At 33.6% G+C, this 21,572-nt stretch overlaps 1 protein-coding gene across 3 annotated transcripts; it reads right to left on the bottom strand.

Annotated features, from left to right (window-relative positions):
• Nucleotides 1-328: 328 nt before the first annotated feature.
• Nucleotides 329-15,239, bottom strand: LOC123310653 (clavesin-1-like). 3 transcript variants are annotated; one of them, XM_044894201.1, is made up of 6 exons: nt 15,077-15,239; nt 7,172-7,334; nt 4,411-4,505; nt 4,201-4,351; nt 1,179-1,372; nt 329-803 (listed from the first exon to the last, which is right to left on the bottom strand). In XM_044894201.1, the coding sequence occupies exons 2-6, from the start codon at nt 7,323-7,325 to the stop codon at nt 453-455; spliced, it is 945 nt and encodes a 314-aa protein (XP_044750136.1). In that variant the 5' UTR covers nt 7,326-7,334; nt 15,077-15,239; the 3' UTR covers nt 329-452. The 3 variants fall into 3 exon arrangements, with proteins under 3 accessions (XP_044750136.1, XP_044750135.1, XP_044750138.1); XM_044894200.1 differs by lacking the exon at nt 15,077-15,239 and adding an exon at nt 9,873-10,021; XM_044894203.1 differs by lacking the exons at nt 329-803; nt 1,179-1,372; nt 15,077-15,239 and adding exons at nt 1,627-2,106; nt 2,919-3,112; nt 9,873-10,022.
• Between the last annotated feature and the right edge of the window lie 6,333 nt (nt 15,240-21,572).

Below are 21,572 nucleotides of genomic sequence, written 5' to 3'. Positions count from 1 at the left end.
TTCACCCACCTGAAGATGATATTGTGATAGCGAAACACGTGTCGTATGGAAAACGTATAATCTGTTTCAAGTTCAATTATGGATTTTCATCAAGTATCGGCCACATCAATTAAATATTCAAAGAATATTTTTATTGAAAGGTTTAAGGGATAAGAAATTTTTTTGATTTAAAAGCTTGTATTTTTCATTTATGCATTTGATTTCCAATTTCTCAAAAAAAAATCTTTTTCCTATGTATTTCAGATCGCTGCAACTGCTGAAAGAACGGCGTGCGATATTTTTTCCAGCTGAATAAGACCTGTTCAGGAAAGAATTGAATAGTTACTTATTTTGAGTGTTTTTATTATCGAACCTATAAATTACAAATCTTTCATTGGAATCATCTATGTGGAATCACAATAAGTACAGTCTTAAGTTTATTGTACATCTGTTACTTATTATAATGAAATTTTCTAGTCGAATGGTGCGTTTATAGCTTTTCTGGTCTCTTCATCCAGTTTGGCCTCCTCTTTCTCGTCAGAATAGCCGAGACGTTTCAATTCTCTCAAGACTTTCACCTCCTTCCTCACAGTGACATACCAGTCGTAAAAACTGTTATATTCCTCTAGTTCTCCCCCATACCTTTTCGGTAGATATTTCGGATCGATATGTTTGTGCAATTCTTCGTAATTTCTTCCGTGGATGTGCAATCTTTGGCGCATTTTGTCGCTGGTAAGTAATGGTTTGAAAATGTTGTATCCCATGTCGAACAGCCAGTTCTGATTCACAATATGGAAAGCGTGAACCTTCATGGGAAAGGATGTCTGAAAATGAAGAAATGGTGAAATAATTCTCGAAAACATTCATAAATCATGAGATTGGACTAAGTTGCTCCAGTATTCTTGGGAATTTAGATTCAAGGTGTCCTTTTTAATTTCGACGTAAAATTAAATCGCTATCGGAATTCTCCCCCGATTCCTTGCATCGTCCAAACACCAAAAAAAGTCAATAGAAACATTCATCTAGACATTATCTGATAGATCATTATCCCTCGATAACAAATGCCCCAAATTCTTCCTAGTTCGAGCGAGAATTTAATTTGTGAATACTGAATTCAAGAACCTCCGCAGAAATATTTGGTGGATTTTCAAATAGATATATTGTCTTCAATTTCATGAACGATTTCCTGATAAACTCACCGTCATTATTTCCATCATTTTGTAAGCAATACTAGGGGTTAAGTACCAAGCTTGACCGAGGGAAACCCCTTCAAGATCCCAAATACAAATACCCCCAAGGATCTGATTCATTGGCTCTAAAGCCCCTACTTCCATAATAAGAAGACTGGCTTGGAAAAGTTCTGTGACCGTAACACTTTCTGGATCCCAATTACCTGAAAGAATCGAATTGCAAAAGAAAAAGAATCGATTGGTGATGGGATGATATTGAAGAGAGGATTATGATTCATGATGATGAAGGTGAGTGAGATGAAGATTGTGATACTTAAACTAGAAAACTTACACAAGGCGATGGAACTCTCAGTTGATATATCTGCGTCTTGAGCATGCAAACTCAAATAAAATTAGTAAGGCAATCAATGTACTTACATGTTAATTAACGATTAGTATCATAAAAACACCATGATAGAATTTCAAACAGCTATAAAAAATTTATTTCAAACCAAACCGAAGAATTCGAGAAATGCTCATTCTCGAAGTGAACTACAGATTCAAACAACCTGGAGTAACAAAAGTGTACACAAAATATCACAATAGCATCGGAATCGTTTATCGAACACCCTGGGTCCTGACAGTGTAGGCGTTGTTTTTTTTAAGAATTTTCTTCGACCGCGTATCCTTGTGTCTTCATCTCCCACACGATCTGCTTGTCTTTCTGGAATCCGACGAACCATTCTTTTTGTGGGTAGTCTGGATGCACCCCACCATACCTTTTCGGTAGGAATTTCGGATCTATGTGTTTATGGAGGCTTTCTCTGTCCTCGCCATGGAAGAATATCCTGGATTTCATCCTTTCGTTTATGAAGGGCTTGAAGATGTTGAACACCATGTCGAACACCCAGGATTGATTGACTATATGCATGGCGTGAACTTTAACTGGGAAGGATGTCTGAAAAAAAATGTTGCATTGAATAATTTTCGAGTATAAAACCAAGTTTTCAATTTACGGAAAGAATTAAACTACAGAAGTGGGTGAAATGTAGGTACGATAGTTTTTGTTTTGATTGTCTAATCTGAAAAGTATTTGAAAGTCCTCCATTTCTTCTCATCCGATTTATATTTTAGGAAACCAAAAATGGATATACGAATACGATATCGCATATTTCTTCCAGTGAGGTTAACTCTGAAGAATTCCTTACTTATTTTCCTTTCAATTGGAAAATAACTAGAAGAAAAAATGGTATTGTAGCTGATTTCCAGTAAATAAAGCAGGGCAACATATTCAGTCACTGTCTGAAAAATGCTTTGATGAATGGCATTTAATTTACAGGCTTCCAATATTTCGTAAGAGGACATATTCATAACATACATTTAAGATGATTTTTCATCCAATTTACCATAGTGAAAGTTTCTCCTTTGCTGTAACCTATTATAAATGTCCATTTCCAGTACAGTTTTTCTTGCACCGATGCAATAGTAAGAAATTATTGAGACTAGTGGTCACCTATTACGAAACAGAATGCAATTTGGACCACGTACTAGGATGAGGGCATACTCTTCCGTCATTCGAGGCGTTTGGAAAGTAGGAAAATGTTGTAGATTTACAAAATAGATCGTAGAATGAGATCCAGCATCGGAACGTTAATTTATGTTCTGTTCGAATTATACATAAATTATATGGAGAATCATATAAGACTCTATATTTTCTGCTTACCGTTGCTGATAGGAAGGTACGCATATTCATTTGAAAATATTACTCACCACCATGATCTGAATCATCTTGTTGGCCACACTAGGCGTCATGTACCAAGCCTGATTAACTGTCAATCCTCCTAGATCGAAGATACATATACCCCCCATGATTTGAGCACGAGGTTCCAAAATTGCCAATTCCAAGACCACAAGAGTGGCCTGGAATATTTCATCAACGGTTATTTTTTCAGGGTCCCATTCACCTGTCGGATCATAAACCAAATTAAAAGGGTAACGTTAGTGTCGCCACTTCTATATTTTAACGTGCCACAAGATGCAGTTTTGTTAAACAAACTCGATATGTGTTCACTGCTTAAGAATGCGAAAATTCTCCTATGTTATTTCAAATTTGTTTCTACTACCTCTATAATTCGATCGTATTTGATTAAAAGTATACAGGCATTTCAGCTAGCGGACACATACATCGAAGCTACGAATACAATGTGCAAAATCAACTTATTGTTAGATCGGTTAGACAACAAGCAAATCTACAATACTTCAAAATACATACTCAAAACATACGTAAAAGCATTCGACAAAACTATACTTACAAATTGTGTGTGTAAAGGTTTGAGTGACAACTTCTTAAAGTTGTGTATAAGTGTAACTGGATAAGTTTTATTGGCGCCATTGTTGCTGAAAATCCTCAATGAAACTTCTTGGTAAAAATAACTGATATTGAAATTTGATTGTGGAATGAAAAACTGGATGAAAATGGCTATTCCAAATAGGGATTATGTTGGAACTGCGATGAAATGAAGATTGTTACCTGTTTGATCTCTGTTGTTAAATAATCATTAGATACTTGGCGTTTGAGAGTCTTCTGTGTCACAAAAGATTCAATTTTTAACAATAACTTCAGGACTTTTCAAGGGATTCACCTATAGGCCGATTACAGGCGTGGGTGGAAAAAGTCTGATAGTAATTGCCAGAAATTTTTTCAGAACCGTTATATTCCGCAATTCAGACATCTTCGACTGTAGTATTTGTTTACGAGTTTGATGTATGTGTGTGTTCATGGAGGTGTGTAATGATGTTTTAATGTATAAAGTTATGGCTTGAGTAGTGTCTTATATGTGATAATTTACAATTCAGCACAACAGAAATACCATGGAAAGATTCGATTCCTTTTCATGTGTATCTCAGTCTACTGTGTTCATATTCATATGATTCATCTCAAGAATGTAGAAATCTAAATAAATATTTTCACGATTACATAAAACTAGACTGAATTTGCTATTTATCTTGAGACGATTCACAATATTCGTTCTGAATTCTGATTTCATCTTACCCATTCTATAAAGCAATATCCTTCTTCCTGTCTGTTCTCTGTAAGGTGGTACTGTAATTATTTCATCGTGTCCCAAAATTTCAAGATTTTCTAAGGAGATTCCTTCGAAAAAATCCTTGTTGTTTTCTTTGAATTCGTAGTAATTGCATAACTGAAAAATATTTTACAATATCACTTGGAATAAGAGACTCCTTTGTCAGTTTTCCTCACCAGTTTGTGGGCCCCTTCTATACTGAAATTACGACATCTCAAAAAACGGAGCAAATACACATCATCTGTTCTGTGTGGTGTACATTCACCTCTTTCTGAAAATGAAATTGTTGATATTGGTATGGAAAAGCCAAAATTACAGATATCCTGATTACAGATATTATGTACTGATAAATTTATTATATATGGCTATTGTCATAATTACTTTACGTTAAAATGAAGCGTTACATTATCACATTCTACCCATTTTTGTTGGAAAAAAATCATAAGCATTTATCAGGTGAAATTTTATGAAAAAGAGTCCAATGGGTATTGAATCTTAAGATCGTGGAAGCTGTCGAATCAATATCTGGTACCATAGGGAGCTCATCCCTTAGGTTCATTTTTGAATCAAAATATTTTTTCCCAAATATGAATTGGTTGTTCCATTATACCATGAAAAAATTCGTCACTAACGAAAAACCTGCTGGGATACAACCTAAGTTAATTAGTATGGTTAATAAATACTTCCATATGAGTCATCAGTAACCGTTTGGTTTTCAGTTCAACCCCTGCTCAGTGAACCATTATTCTATGTATAATTAATATTATTTTGTGCATTTCAAAGACGAAAGAGATAAGGTGAAAATAGATTCTAGTTTTCCTTTTTAGCAGTTGAATATAATTCTCCAGAAATTGTTCTCATGGTGACATAACAAACAGCACCTACTCTAGATGTACCGTTCCAGACATGTAATCAAGTAACATTTTTGATTTTCTAGGTTGATCAAATGATTTATTGATGTCTTATTTGTGAGTCGATATTATTTTTCAATTGTTACGTAAAAAACCAATTGAAATCGTTGAAACTTATTATGAAAAAGAAAATAATACAAGAAACACGGCTCAAAACTGACACACTAACCATCTATAACTATGAGATATGTATCAATTTACTGAAAAACAAATTCAAAAGAAGCTCTACGAAATATGAGGATATGAAGTTCACAGGACATCTATAAATAGATCACCGTTGACGCATTACAAATAATGCAATGCACCTAATAGAAAAGAACAGTGATAGACTTTTTGGTCATTTTTTTCATTCAATCTACATGGATAACTACATATTCTCATTATGATATGTTATCATCAACTCATTTCCGCAAATTTCCGACAAGTTGATGATAACCATAAGTTTGTAATCCACTGCAAAAACAAAATGACACATAGAAATAATTTAAAACTTACAAATGATTTCTGGGAATGGAAATTACTGATGGAGAAAAACAAGCTCTATTGTTTTATGTGAAAAAACTTGACTATTGTTTGGGAGGTATAGACAATTACCAAAAGCCTTGATGTTTCCATTATATTTTAGCGTCCCCATGCTTATTTATAACTGAAAAACTATTTGAATTGTTACTGACTGGGTAATTGTTTAAAATCACAGCTAATAAATATTGTTGTATCACTCGCTAGTTCGATGTTAATCCTAATTGTTAACTACGAGTAGTTTGCCTTGTATTCTCAGCACAACAATGCAGTTGATCCTTTTGAATTGATAAAAAATTTCGAGATGTAGAAAAAAGGTAAAATTAAATATTAGAATCACTTTCCAATGCCGATGCATACGGGATGAAAGATTTATCGACTAACAGCCGTTTTCAATGAACCTATCTATCCATCGTTTCACTTACTGACGATAGAGAAACCATTCTAAAATATACCTACAGATAGGTCATAGAAACGAAATCAGATGGTTTTTCCAGCTTCAGTAACTGAAACAATGGATAGATAGGTTTATTGAAAACGTTACTGAAAATTCAAAGTGTAGAAAAGGCGATAATGCAGTTGAACATAACATCATCGTTCCGTAGTAAACTAGCGTTTTACCTCTATTGATAAACACAGGAATGAAGGACCAATTAAATGTTTACGATGAGTGCAAATCATCGAAGTTTGCTTGCTCGTTACATAGTGTATCCATGAAAAATAGCTCAGCATCAACAAATATCAGAGAATCGTTGTATTTTTAACCTCCGGGGTGTAAAAACCTTTTGGCTACCGAAATTATATAACGGAATTATTGAAATAAGACCGATGAGTTCATTAATACATACAATGAAAAAAGTGATCGTCTAATCGATTTCTTCGACGGTACAACACAATACAAGAGAATTGCCATGCTTTCACTTGTTCGAAATTTGGTGTAGGTACAAATTGCAGTCATCTGAATGTTATGTAATCTGCCCAGAACATGTTCTTTCGCTGATGTTGGGAACAGTGTTGCAACGTTCTAATAAACTAATCAAGCGCAGTATTTTATCAGTGTGTATCTCATAATTATACGCCTAAAGCAACAAACAAGGACGTCAGAACGTATTAATCTATTACAGTTGATAGTGTACTATTATCTGTTGTTCTTATTTGATTCTTCCAAAGGGGATGAGAAAAATATATACTCCGTTTTTGAGCTCCTTCCAAAAAAGTTTCAAAACCTGAATCCCTATTTCTGGTATACGAAAATTCTTCAATCCCCTAAGTAAATCTTTCCCAATTCGTTTGACCAATTCGTATATGCGTTAGTTTTTTATCAAGTTAGTTTCCATTTAATAATTTTACTATTTTCAGCCAGCCTTGGAAATTCTCATGATAGTGTCAGAAATTTTCACCTTTATGACTCGTTTACCCACTATCAAAAATGACCCTGAAGTGCACATACTGTCTTTTTATGGTCGGAAAGTTTAGCGAGCAAGTGCTTTTTTAAATGTGGACTTACCGAATATCATATCCCTGAATTCTTGTATTACTTGATCTCGAGTTTCCGGATTTTCTCTTATATTCTCTTTGGCCCAGTCCAAAACGTGTTGGGGAGGCTCACCAAGGTCAAGCTGTGACTTGACCTCATTGTCGTCATTGCTACCAGACGGCATGTCTGTACTCTGCAAGAAGAAATTAAATAAAGAAACATCGACTTACTGAGTTATCATTATGAAAGATCCTCATAATGCCTACTACAGGTAGTAGTAAAAAATTAAACATCGTCCTAATATTTCTTTCAAAATTTGTTATCATGGCCCCAAAATGATGAAGATGCTTTTGTAAGATTTTTAACTATTCAGTAGCTTGTTATACAACTTTGTCAGGTCAATAATCCAAGTTCTCACGAGGAAGTAAATGTGAGTATAAAGTTCAAATTGGGTACTTTATAACATTAATTTTAGACAAAAGACTTTTTATAGGAAATTCCTGAAATTCTCTTATGTTCAACAAACAAATTAATGCTTCATAGTTCCATGAATTCTCACACGAAAAGAACATTTGTAAATTGAATATATTCAAATACAAACCGGATTTTTTATCGGAAATCAAATGAAATTTCAGAAAACAAACAACTACAGGTATACGATTCCCAACAAGAAATTGGGCTCATTATTGTTTGTGATTTATATTAATATGAATCGAAAAAAAAATCTCATTTTTCATGGGTTAAATTTGAAACTCCGCACTTCCAAAGTATCAAGGAAAAACCTTCAAGGTTTTCCAACCTAAAGATATTCCTTATTTTTCAGACTGTGAATACTGCAAATAATCAATAGATGGAATTGAGGACATAATTTGAACATTTTCAATTTAACAAATAATAATGCTTTTCTGTACTCTGAACCATGTAGGTAAATATTTTACAATCATCAACCATGTGAAGGACCATTCTTATCGATTTCAATTCTGGCAGAATTCTCAACAGAAAGAAATACCTGCAAAGAAACAATTTAACAGATGGAAATTCCATTCACTATTCGGAAACTTTGATAGACCAATCCATAAAATTCCCCGCATATTCTAAGCCATCCTCACTGTAAAACATTTAAAATAATCAGACCAAAAGAAACCGAATGATTAGTTTCCACTCTGATTGAAATCAATATAAATATGGGAAAAGAAAATAGAACACAACTGACAGGCAAATATCTGAATGACACTCTTCGCAATTTCCGTTCATAATTCGGACCCAAAAGCCAAAACAAATGAACATAAAAGATTGTTATACAACATGAGAAGAAGAAGGCACAATGAACACAAATTATACCATCATTCAGTTTATAGTCGATTGTTGTTGCTTCAGCGACTATCCTCATTTTGGAGTCTTCATCTTCTTCAACATCTTGTTAGATGTTGCTAGATCTCAGAGTTTTCCGCTAATAATATCTTTATAAAAGATTACCTAATTAATTATTGATTGATCTCTGCGAAGAGGGAAAGTCTTTGGTTTTATTGCAGAGAACTGGTTTTTCTGAATAAATAGAAATCCTCAAGTTACATTCAACTTCCTCAAGTGTAAATCAGGTATGACTGAATCGATTATTGCAGTATGAAATAACTGATTTGAGCTAGGAAGTATCCTTAGAATAACATTAAATTAAATCGATTCCAGTATCAGATACCAAAAAACAGTTTTCCACGAGGAAGCGGGAAACACGGTGAAAAAGTATCATAAAATTGTCCGAATGGTTTTTTCGATATCCTTGAATTGCATGTAAAAGCATTCATGAAATGTAGGTGAATGTGAATCAGTGAGAAATAACTCAGGTTTGTTCGGGAGAGCCTAGACAATCACATTCTTCATTCAATATGAGCAATTTCTTATAAGAGTTTGTGATATTTATTGTGAAGATTCGTTGGTGAAATCAGAAATTTCTAGGGATGTAGTGTCATGCCGGTGAGCTGAATAGGTAAACATTAATGAAGATCTGTTGGCTTATAAAATTGGGTTAGACTCAAGATGAAAGGATAGCAATTGACTAATATATCTTCTCAGTTCATTATAATAATTTATTCAATGGATTCCTAATATGAATATTGCTGGGAGCTGTACATGTACCAATCTGATGAAATAATTGTAAATTAAATTGATATTTTTTACATTTCAGTCATTCCATTGAAAATATAAAACTCTTTTGTAGGTTTAGAAATATCAACATATATTATCAGTTTTGCCTCCTTCCAAATCAAGATAACATGAGGAAACCCATTGAAAAATTAATTCCCATTGTTTGAAAAAATTCCATGGTGAATAAGATAAAGAAATTTTTTTGCTTATTGTTGATGAAGATTTTTATCGAATTCTCACGAAAAAATTAGATTTTTGATAAATAAGTAGTCAAGTAATTTACATGAAAATGTCACTGAAACGAGATGAACCACTACATCATATTGGCATTATCAGATCGATAGGGGTAAGAGCAGGATTTAAAAAAAATCGAATCATTTTGGATATTAATTTAGACTTGGATAACTCATTTCCACTTCCAAAATGAAATGGTGCAAAAGCACTCATTTTAAACACTCTTATCGGTGAATAAGTAATAGGTGAATGATATGTAACAATTTTCATGTCGAACCTACATCAGCTCTTCAGCATAGAAAATATCCAAAACATTATGAACAGTGTAACCACTATATCTCCTTTCTATTCTTACCATCGTGTTTACTCTCTGTTGATAAATATGAACGCACTCCGCAATAGCAAATGATGAACTGATTATCAGAAGTTATTGATATTGAATTGATGTCGAAGTTCAAGTGTTTGATGAAAAAGTCTACTCTGTTTATGACAATCATTCAGTGCATCAAAAGTAGGTCTAATTCTCAACAAATTTTCATGAAATTTTGATAGAGTAGTCCAATATGATGCATTGTAATATAAAAACACAACAACACAACAAGTAAGGAATAAAAGATGTAATGAAATGAGATGAGAATATGAATTCTAGATATTCGCTTTCTGAAAATTTCGGAGTTGATACACAACGATTTCAAAGAGGAGGATCCATCATAGTCAATCCCTGAACTCAAATGATTCTTCAGTAATGCAAGAAAATTGCTTCGCAGGCAGAAATTACATGTTTTCGGAAACAATTGATTGATACCTCAGTGATTGGGACTTAATCACAATATGAGGTGAAAGTGAACAGGCTATTTCACAATAGGCCAATGGTAAATCAGACAGTTCATGATTATACCTCTATTGTTACTCTTGGTGCTTCAAGTTTCACAGACAAAAATTTATTCAACGCTTCTTCATGATCTGAAAATTATTTTGTGAAGTCGAGAAAATTCTTGCCCTAATCGATCAACGTTTCAAAGAAAGAACTTCTGTGGTTATATGAAAAACAAACAACAAAAACAAACGAAAACCATACTTTGCATATCACTATTAGCCAAACATGTGTTCTTAGAATTCAGACTTGACATAGGGGTATTGAATTGGAAAATGAATTTTAAAATCTAGTTTCAAACTTTGGAAATAATGAAATTATCATTATAGATATTCCTTATATTGCTTTCCTGAATCGGTATTTGGTGAAACCTGTTTGGGATACAGTCTACGCTACAATTACCTATATTCTGACACATATTATGTCTCTTCGCTCTACTATGAAAGTGTTTTCGTGTTTTCCCTACTCCATAAATAATTCGAAGAAATATATAACAAAATGAAAGATCTTCCTCGAGAAAGTAGTGAAAACCTGCACATCCAACAATACCATTACGAAAGAAAGGCATCTATACAATCGAACAACTTGCACTCTTTTTTTTTTCAAGAAAACGTGGAATCGTTAACACATTCTGTAAAGTACAATTATTGGAATCGATGTGGAAAAAGCCTCATCACATGACCTCTATCTGTTAAAATACGTTCTTTGTCCCTAAACCAGACCGATACAATTCACAATTTATTGAAACTAACCCAGTTTCTTTCCCATAAATGCATTCTGCTGGGTCAGCCGTTCGTGTCATTGTCAACAACTAATTTTATTGCTTTCATTATCATGGTCTCGATGGAAATATGTCGAGGAATAGCTGCATTCGTTGAAAAACTGATGGAAACATCAAATTTTATCATGATGATGATAAAATTAAACTAAACATTACTTTACTCATTATTCTACTCCAAGAGTTATCTTGAATATTCGTCTATGAATTCAGGAAAGAATTTGATCATTTACCACAAAAAATATTTTTCTGCTGTTGTTGATATGACTCATCATATATGGTCCGAAATCTATGGAAATGGAAGAGATCAGTTTTCTTATTTTTATACTTCCTAAAGGATATTCTATGGAAAGAGTCAACCACCAAGCTGAAAGACTTCAAGATAAAGATATGGAGAACCATAAGACTAACGAAAGAAGCTGGAAAATTTGCAGATGGTCAAAATAATATGGAAAAAAATATCATACCATGAGAATAATCGAAAATTCCTTTATAATTAGAGTGTATGTTCCTGGCTCTTGAGGATTATTAATAATTATATGTTATTCGTACTCTATTCCAAACGAAAGAGGCTTTGAATATTTCATTGACGTCAACACAAGGAATTTTCTTCTAATTTTGAGCAACAATGATTTCCGTGTTAGTTTCAAATAGAATAGCAATAAACGGAGCTTGATTTGTAGGTTGTTCAAAAGGAAAAAAACTCATTTGTATACATAAAGGTGTTGCGTTCTTTCCAAAGATATCTATTGTTATACATATTTGAAATGTTAACCTGACCTTGAATAATATTCGCAGCATTTCGGGAAGGCAAGATTTTTTTCAGAATCCTTCACTAATACAAATTAGTGCAAGAATTTACGCAGAAGCAAATCGTTGATTTCATTTTTAATTGATTTTGTTTCAGAGATTGGGAGTGAAAACCCTAAAAAGTTTATGAAGAAATGATTAGACTTATTTTCAGATAAATACTTTTTCACTTTCGAAGGATACTAACCCCTGAACCAAATCGTTTCAACAAATTGATACAGGAAAAACCAATAAATGAGAGCTATTTCAAATGAAAGTTATTATTAAGGTGGGCATTCTGAGTTCCGATAATCATTAAAAAAACTTTTTTTTGTTTCCAAACACAGTGATCAAACTCAATTATTTCATTTATGGATCTACACTTGATTTCGCCTTGACGACCCTTATTATTAGCAAACTCCATGATCAATCATGAAAGAGAAGTTTGCACTCTGTGCATCTAGTGTCCCATTCCAATAAAAAAAGCCCATCAATAATATCCTAGTCTACACGTCTTAATAACTACTTTCGATTCATACTCACATTGTTGCGTGACAGAAAATAAATTGACGACATTCAGCGGTACTTTTTATGTAATTTAATTCATTTGAGTCAAACCTTTTACTGCTGATCATGCTAACCTAAATAAAAGCATGGTTATCCTTCACACTGCAAAGGTATCGGTTGGGATCAATGTACGAAGATCTACTGTTATGATTCATATATTTCGAAACAGTCTTTCGCAAATGATTTTCGGTAGGTATCTCTACCTTTAGCAAAAAAAATGTTCGAGGTTAGCCGGTCTGATTACTCTGAGATTCAGATGAAAGTGTTTAGATAATATTTGGTAGAACTAGAACAATTTCTCCATTGATATCGCCGATAAAATCATTTGGAAAGCTATTGAGAACAATTTTTTGCAGTCGTTATGCGTTGGTGGTTATGTATGAGTGTATGCAAAACTATAGTGTTATGATTAATACTAGGACATTAATAATATCCCAAAATTTAGGAATTGAGAGGAATTTAATGGTAAATTTCATCAAGTTTTATGCTGCGAGTTCCGTTCATACAAATTTCCTTGTAGATTATCCGTTTGTATAGCTTGTTTTTTGTAGGAGATTTATTGAACGTAGGATATTAAATTTAATATTCAATTTATTATGATCAATGCATAAGGAAACGTGCAAGAAATGGAAGTAAATGTGATTTTTTTAAAACTATCTTATCCACTAATACACTGCGCAAAAAAATTAACGCACATTCTGAAAATCTCAATTTTAATTAAAGTTAACTCCACATTGACTTTATAACTTATTATTTATGTTCTCTCGGGAAGGTTCTGAACGAAACAAGACACGTTAAATGGAAGAAAAATTCAGGATTTCACCGAATCTTATGTGAAAGAAGAGAAATGAACAATTTTCAAAATACTGAAATGCTGATAAGTGATTTGATACTCGGTATTTCCACCCCTTGCGTTAATTACAGCTCGGCAACGACGGTTCATACTCAAAATGAGTGATCTTAAAAAGTTCTGATCTAATCCTTCCCAGATTTCTCCGAGTTGGATTCCTAAGTCATTAAGAGTAGCTGGATGATTTTCTGAACTTCTCAGCCTTCCATTGGGGTTGTCCCAAACCTGCTCAATCGGATTGAGATCTGGACTTCTTCCTGGCCATTCCATTTGAGAGACTTCAACCTCTTCAAGGTACTCCTGAACGATGCGCGCACGATGGGGTCTGGCATTATCGTCCATAAAAATGAAATTTTCACCAATGTATGGGGCAAATGGCACTACATGCTCTTCAAGAATGTTCCTTATATACTTATCAGCATTCATAGCTCCATTATCAACGACCACTAGGTCTGTGCGAGCAGTCAAAGATATTCCACCCCATACCATAATCGATCCTCCCCCGAAACCAGTAGTATTCAGGACCCGTGGTCTTCCCTGTCCTGGTCTTCGGACATTTATACTTGTCTCCCTGAATCGCTGCAACATTCTGGACACACTTGTATGGGAAACTCCAAATCTTTCTGCAATTCTTGTGTATGTCCACCCTTCTTCTCGCAAAACTACAGCTTGGGCACATTCCTCTTGGGTCAAATTGCATGTTTCGCGTTGCATAGCGATCGAGTGTAGAAAATCAAACGAAAGAAAAACTATTGATCACTAGAATTGATCGATTGATTGACAACTGATTTTAGAATGGGGCCAATACATTCAAAATCTGATATCATCTTTTTTTTATTCCTGCTGGGAAAAAACATCTGTATTGAAGAAAACCGTTGAAAGTGGATAACATATGCATGCATAATTCTGATAAAAATAATTATCATTGACAAATAAGCGCTCAGAAAACATCTCTATGAAAAATAAACAAATTTTTTGACTGTTCGATATCCGCATGTTTATAAAACGAACATCTACATGCTTAATGATAATAATTAGTTTCTATATCGTCCTTCATTCCAAAGATCCATTTTTGTATATATGTTGGCCTGAGTCTGAGAAAGGGCTTTTACAATACAATTTCCTTTGGAGAGAAATGTTCATTCATAAGATTCTACCAATAAATAAACGCAGCAAATATTTGCTGCGGTGAAAAAGATCCTCTGAATGAAGATAACGAGAGAGTAGATCAGTGCATTGACTTCGATAAGTCATTGTTTACTTCTTCTTTCTACTTCACAACGCTCAAGTTATCCCAAATTATACACGAATGCATTTATCACATGAATCATTCCGATATCCAAACTCATATGAATATAATAGGTTTTGCTTGCAACGCATAATATCAAACGAGGAGCTCTGTGACGAAAGTTTTCAAACGGAAAGATTTTATTTTTAATCAAAAACTGTATCATTTCTTCAAGATTCTTTTAGTAAAATCAATCAGCAACCTTGTTCTTATTCCTTCCAAATTCTCTACACTCCATCGGTTTGATTGTGACACAATCGTCTTTCATAAAACATTAGCATATCAATTCTTTCTTGCCCAACCACCAACACCTCACAATAATCCCGAAGCAATGATTCAACTCCTGCATCAAAGAAAACCCGCTCAAATGGATTAATCCTGCAGAGATACTATAACGTAAGCCACAAACTCACCTATCGTCGATACACTACACCGAAAAAAGTTTTATTCTCGCGTCTACCAAGCGCGTGAATTCAAAACTGACTAAGCGTTCTGTTGGATTGTCCACCAACCATCAACCGTCTATTTCAAGCAAGTTATGCAAGGTGCTGCTAGCTTGTGTTGCGTATTTTTACTCTGCCGATGGTACGCTTGGTTGAGTGATGGTAGTGTGAATGGTGGAGGAATAGAAGAGCAGGAATACAATGCACACACGCTTCGTATATTAGCAATTTGTGGATACAGATCAACACCTTCAAACCTTCGATATACTCATACATGGGATTGAAAGGATGCGTGAAACCTGTCGATTCTAAACCTTATTTTAGGTCCTAATTCATACCAAATACTGTAAAGAGTAGAAGAGTTGTGCTGTTACAACTTACGATGCGGAGAATTAATGATGATGAGTATCTTCATCAGATTTTCATAATTCAGAAGAAAAGGCTGATTATGAATGGTCATAATGAGAAAACTAGAAGACGTGGGTGATATCTTGTGTTGGAAAAAGATTCATCAAATAAATGAAAAACTATATTCCGAAATTAATTTTATTCGACGAAATCGTTTTGGGAACTAAAAATAGCATTCTTTCATGGTTATTCAACAGCCTGTATCTTTTAACCCGAGCCGATTCAAAATAAATAGTATTGAAAAAAGTGTTTCTTTTGACCTCAAGAATCTACTGTAATAATATTTGTGTTATATTTGTACGAGTCGAAGACTCATACAAGACATACATATATTCAGAAATGAGGTGAACCGCCTTTGAATCCCCCGTAATACGTCTTCTTGAAGAGCTTTTTACTACTAATTTTCATTGGGAGTTTTGTCTCAGTCAATTAACACTTGTTCTGTTCTGAGTTGAAAAAGATCGAACAAAACTTCAATAAAACATCGGAAATCGAATTCAGCAGAATGATACTGAATGTCGATAAATCTCCATGATGATTATTCCTATTAATTCCTCACTCGTTCAATGTGATGAAACAGGTTTCTCATATAGAAAAAATGGGACAGATAGTTTGCAATATCATTACAAATTCAGAATTTTCTACCAAAATAACTCCTCATTTGCTGTTATAATGTAGCTCAACCGAATTATATTATCATAAATTGCTTCCTTGATCGATTTGATATGAAATTCCTTTTTTTTTCCGTGAAGTTTTGAACAGAATTATACCTAAGAAAGAAGGACACGATATGAAATATAATTAAGTTTCAGTCTACGACTATTCATTGGAAACAAGTCATCCTACCAATAGGTATAACATTGTTCATCGATTTTCTTAGAAATTCCAGGAAGAAATCGATTCAAGGTTTCAAATTTAGGAATATGGATCGAGTGGCACATCATTGCAAAGATTATTTCGAATTGAATATTTATTGACCAAAACCAACTGAATCGTATAATATCGAGGATGATTTGTAAAGGCTTACTTATCCCGAATATATAAAGTAATTAATTATAAAATGAATTCATATTTCATTAAATAGTCTCAAGGCACTTTCCTAGAGGTGCCACACTCCGATCTACAAAATTACAATTAGGTACAAATTAAAGCAGTTTTCATTATCACTATGTACATTATCGAAATGAAAATAACTACTCGTATATTCTGTAACGTTCCATTAGTTTCAACTAATTGAAGATCAAGTTTTCTACAAGATCAATTTGAAATTGTTGTATGAGTAAAACTTACATAATGTCAGAACACAGTGAAGCGTAGATATGTTCGCTCTAAAAAAAAATAATTATTACGTCTCATTAGTCTTTACGGTCAATTTCAGTCCATTCAAGTAATGACAGAAGAATTACCCCATTCTTAAATCACTATTACAACGGAGAACATGATGATGGATTATGAAAATGATAATGTTTATCGTTTTTGCAGAAATAATGTTCTCAATGTATTCATCAGATTGTAGCCTTGACACATCTTGTATTATGAACTGTTACTTTTACGAAAAGGAATTAAAATTTCTACAACTCTTGTGGATCCGTCATTAGTTCTGGTAGTATTAGAAGTATTTCTTCCGGCTTCTAATTTCACGATGAATGGAACTGAAAAGAATATATAGTTTTTAGAACAGATACTGATGATTTTTTTTTAACATTTTATGAATTACTTCCCCTATGATATGAAACATAAGGACTGAAAATGAAAATTGGAGTGCGTAGAAATTTCTTCTGCGTTGTAGTAATTGCACACTATTCGTCAGGGACAATTTTTGAACAATTCGTAATGAGTGGTAGAAATAATTGATAAAATGTTTCAAAAAAAATTCATACCTATCGAATTCTATAGTTTTTTATTTTTATTTTTTCATTATTGTGAGGTCGATCGCGAACGCTTTTAGTGTTCTATTTTCTCTGAACAGTATCTTTTTTTGAAACTCAAATGAGATTTTACCATATTTTGCTCAACTGTTTATCTTATCTACAGTTTTGATATTTTGAAGTGTGTATATGTGTGTCATTAACCTGAAAATAACTAAGTATATAATAAGCTATATAATTTAAATTCAATGAATTGAAACTATGTCATTCCTATAATAGAAAATGAATTGATAAAAACCAACCAATGACCAAATCATCCTCACCAACGAAAAGTCTATCTATGCATTATTTCTGAAAGAAAAAGTCAAGATGGCCGGTTTAAACAACTTAACTTCACTATCGCAGATCGCTGTCGTCTTCATATGTAATACCCTTCGGTTAAACATACTCGTAGAAGCATAATTTGGAATGAAATCGACCATTTCGATCATTTCCCACACAATAGTTAATTTCGGATAAAAGAATTTTGTGCGTTCATATTCACAGCCCTCCTTAAGAGCGCCCACTTCTAGGAAGAACATTTATAAAACAATAATACTCAAATGAGGAGATTTCAAGATTTCAAATTCTATACATATCTTGAAGTATTTTCAAATCTGCAGTTATGATTAATGAAGATGAGGAGACACAGCTTTTCTTGCCTCCTAAGACGAGACGCCACTGTTAGAATTACACAAATCGTCCGTCAAGCGCCTTGAGTTTCTTATCGTATGGAACACCTTCAGTGTTTTCTGTATTGTTAGTTGCAAATACGTGACGCCGCAGGATAATGATAATTAAAGTTTAGGTAGTGTTTAGTTCATTGATATTTCGTATTTACCTGTTTCGGAAAACTTCTGGTTGACGTATTTCAGTATTCCAAGTAAAATGAGCAATAATTTACTGGCATATCATCATAACAATAACACTACTCGATAATTTAAATTTAATTTCCCAACTATGGGTCTATTGCTATTTGTTAAACCAACGAATAACGATTAAATATAACGTAGTTTTTGAATAGAATATTAGCTAAAAATTCTTTGGAAATATGCCAAGTGGTAATTTTCTGAGACCTTCATTTGAATTCAGACGCATGCATGCAACAAAACCATAATATGGTTTTCTGAAAGTTTCAAGTTACTGAAGTAGCTTCGAGAACAATTTCACAAAACTTCTTCAACGATTGAACAATACGGATGAGAAATAATCCTAACCCTTCCCTTAAGCATGAGTGGTGCTAATATTGAATTCATAACGTCTCGGAATAACGATTGCAAATCGATCATAAGGGATTTTCCTTTTAAGGAAACACTAAAAGCAGTTTTTCGTTCCGGGAAATGGCCTTCATGAATTATTAAACCGCAATAATCCACGAAAAGATATCAGAGGCAATGATCGACGTCTAATAAGTGAAATATGATTGGATTTCCTAGTCTTCAAAATACTTGTGCTCCGAGTGTTATATGCAAAGAAACTGATTTTTTTCAAAGCAAAGGGTTGAGTTGTTTTTATGGTAGAATGATGTTTGGTTAAATCAATTGGTTGAATGAAGCAGTAAAATTTATAATTTTTATCAATGAGTTCAAACTTTTTGAAAGATCGTATCTTGAGGAAATATTTTGAGAAGGATTTCGTGATATCTCATACTCATACTTCACAAAGAAGTCGTCAAACAAGGAACAAAATAAAAAAAAAGGAGAAGTCTACCCTTGAAGTTTCCCAAATTGTGAGAATCAATAAGATCCGGTTTCTTTTACCGGTTTTGTACCGGTCTTGAACCAAAAAGAAATGAGAATAAATATGAAGAAATATTCTCTGGAACGAGATCATAACTTTCTTCTTTATTTCTGATTAAAAAACAGGCAAACTCCAGAAAACAACTTTAATATTATGAATATTGTGTTGTTTTGATATAAAATAGGTAAATACATTAACTCTCGGATGTATTTCAATACAGATCAATTGTGAATAGATGAACTCACAGTGGGCGTAAATATCAAATGATTTCCTATACCTACCTATCTCTCATCCTTCGAAATCTATTCATCATTGTTTTGTTGACAACTGCTAAACTGGGTTTTATCAGGAGCAAACACAAGCGCTTTGAGACTAATACTATATGCTCAAACTAGTGCTTAAAGTTCTGCTGGAATAGTGATGTTCTACGGTTATCATTAAGTGCGATTGAGAAAGCTGAGGAAACTACAAGAGAAAACAAATTCTGCAGTAGAAAATACTCAAATATTAATGTGACACCAAATCAATAGGTGTTTCAATATTGAAAAAAACTTCATCTAGCTTTTTTTTTAATTTCATGGGGTAAAGCAACATTTCATGTTTCGAATAACTCAAATTTAATTTATTTCTATTTTGCGATTCCGAGAACTCAAACATTCAATATTCAATCTAAATACGAAGGAACCGACAAGGAGTTAAATATTCCTTTTATGTGTTGAGCACAACTCCCAAACATGCATTTGAACTCTTGTATTTCAGAAATGAGTAGTACGACTGATTGACTGCTAAACAAAAACGTTCACAGAGAGATATAAGAGACAACTGTTGTCAAATCTATGTCTATGTCTGCTCTATCATAATGATATAGACATTAGGGGCGTTGGTTTTTGACCTCAAACCTGGTCAGACTGCTCAGAATCTTTAATTCTCAGATGAAGCGTATACAATCTATTGGACATTGTTCTATTGTTTGTTTTTTCACAGGATGTTTCACTCATAGGATCTCACATTTTCCAAGAAATTTTAAAACAAAAAATTGATGTGAACGTGAATCCGAAACGGCCTTATTACAGGGTGTCGGAACGAATGCATTCCATTATGTTGCCTACATTTTGGATAATTACTCAAGTACTCAAATAACATATAAAGGACCGGTTGTACAGTCCGCAGTCATGAAAAATTCAAGGCTAAAAGCAGTCCAGGTTCATTCTTCTTTACATATGTGCAAAATGCAAACATATTCAACTCCATGTTTTTGCGAAAAGTTTAAATTGTACTCAACACAAGTAGTCATTGCTTTTGCAAAAAATATTGACATTCTGTATTCATATAGTTTCGGTGTTTAATGCAACAGCAGTTTTTCTATTTAATTGATGAGCTTGATGGACATTCATGATCAAACTAGAGACTGAATTACACGATCTTCACTAGAATAGATATTTTACTGATAGCGAAAAACGAGTAGGGAAATCACTCAGCAGTTTTTCCGTTCACTGATTTAAAGACCACTCGAGACCCATAAAAATTTTGATGAATATTCTTTGTTTGGTAAGTTTCATCAGACTTAAAACCTAATGGTTATTAAAACTCAGCCAGTTGATAACAAAATAGAGTCCCAGATGCAGCCGGTTTGATATTGCCATAACACGTCATGTTCAAGATGCAAAATGGCGTATGCGACGAAAAAATGTAGTTATTTGGCAAACAAGTTAATACCTATTGAAATGTTCAATCAGTTTTGGAGCTTTAAACTTTATAGGTGATCCCATTAGATTTGAATTTATTTTTGCTCCAAAGAACCTTGCAGTAGAACCCTGAATATAGATTATCGGAGATGCAGATAGCATGGGTTGGGTGCAATATAATATGATTATTTATTTATGTCCTCCTCTTCAATTCACAATCCCTTTATAAGTGATGGAACGTGTATCTATATATGAAAATTTTTCGACTTCTCTGGCTTGGGATTCAGGATTTATCATGTAATGCTGTTGATGGCTAAAAAGAAAATGTACTCGATTTGTATCATTTTTTTTATCTTAATATTCTTAACAATTCGAAACGTGCACTGTGAAAATGTCCATCAAGCCTATAACTTTTCTTTGTTTTCGGTTTCAGAGGTTGTTCATTTGGAGTGAAATACAAAGAATTCAATGTTCTATTTCCAGAGTTGACGTAACAGTGAAATCCTTCCCCAAACCTCCAAATATTGGGCTAAGGCTGACGCACACTCCTAGAAACCACCCGGAGAGATAGATAAATTGCAAGGCGAAATAGCAACCCTTCATTCCGACGAACCAAATCGATGTGAAATCTCATTTCCGCTCAACTCAAGAATAGGTACGACAATCACTGCTCCATCCACATGAGCGGCTACACCTTCACTAAAAACGGTATTGTCCGGTGCGATG

This window comes from Coccinella septempunctata, chromosome 4, assembly GCF_907165205.1.
Source record: "Coccinella septempunctata chromosome 4, icCocSept1.1, whole genome shotgun sequence".
Classification (NCBI taxonomy): domain Eukaryota; kingdom Metazoa; phylum Arthropoda; class Insecta; order Coleoptera; family Coccinellidae; genus Coccinella; species Coccinella septempunctata.
This window is presented reverse-complemented; position numbering and strand designations above follow the sequence as displayed.

Coding starts and splice junctions, on each gene's coding strand:
- LOC123310653 (XM_044894200.1), bottom strand. Junction 4,506..7,171: donor ATTCAGGGATATGATATTCG/GTAAGTCCACAT, acceptor TTTCATTTTCAG/AAAGAGGTGAATGTACACCA. Junction 4,352..4,410: donor TAGAAGGGGCCCACAAACTG/GTGAGGAAAACT, acceptor AATATTTTTCAG/TTATGCAATTACTACGAATT.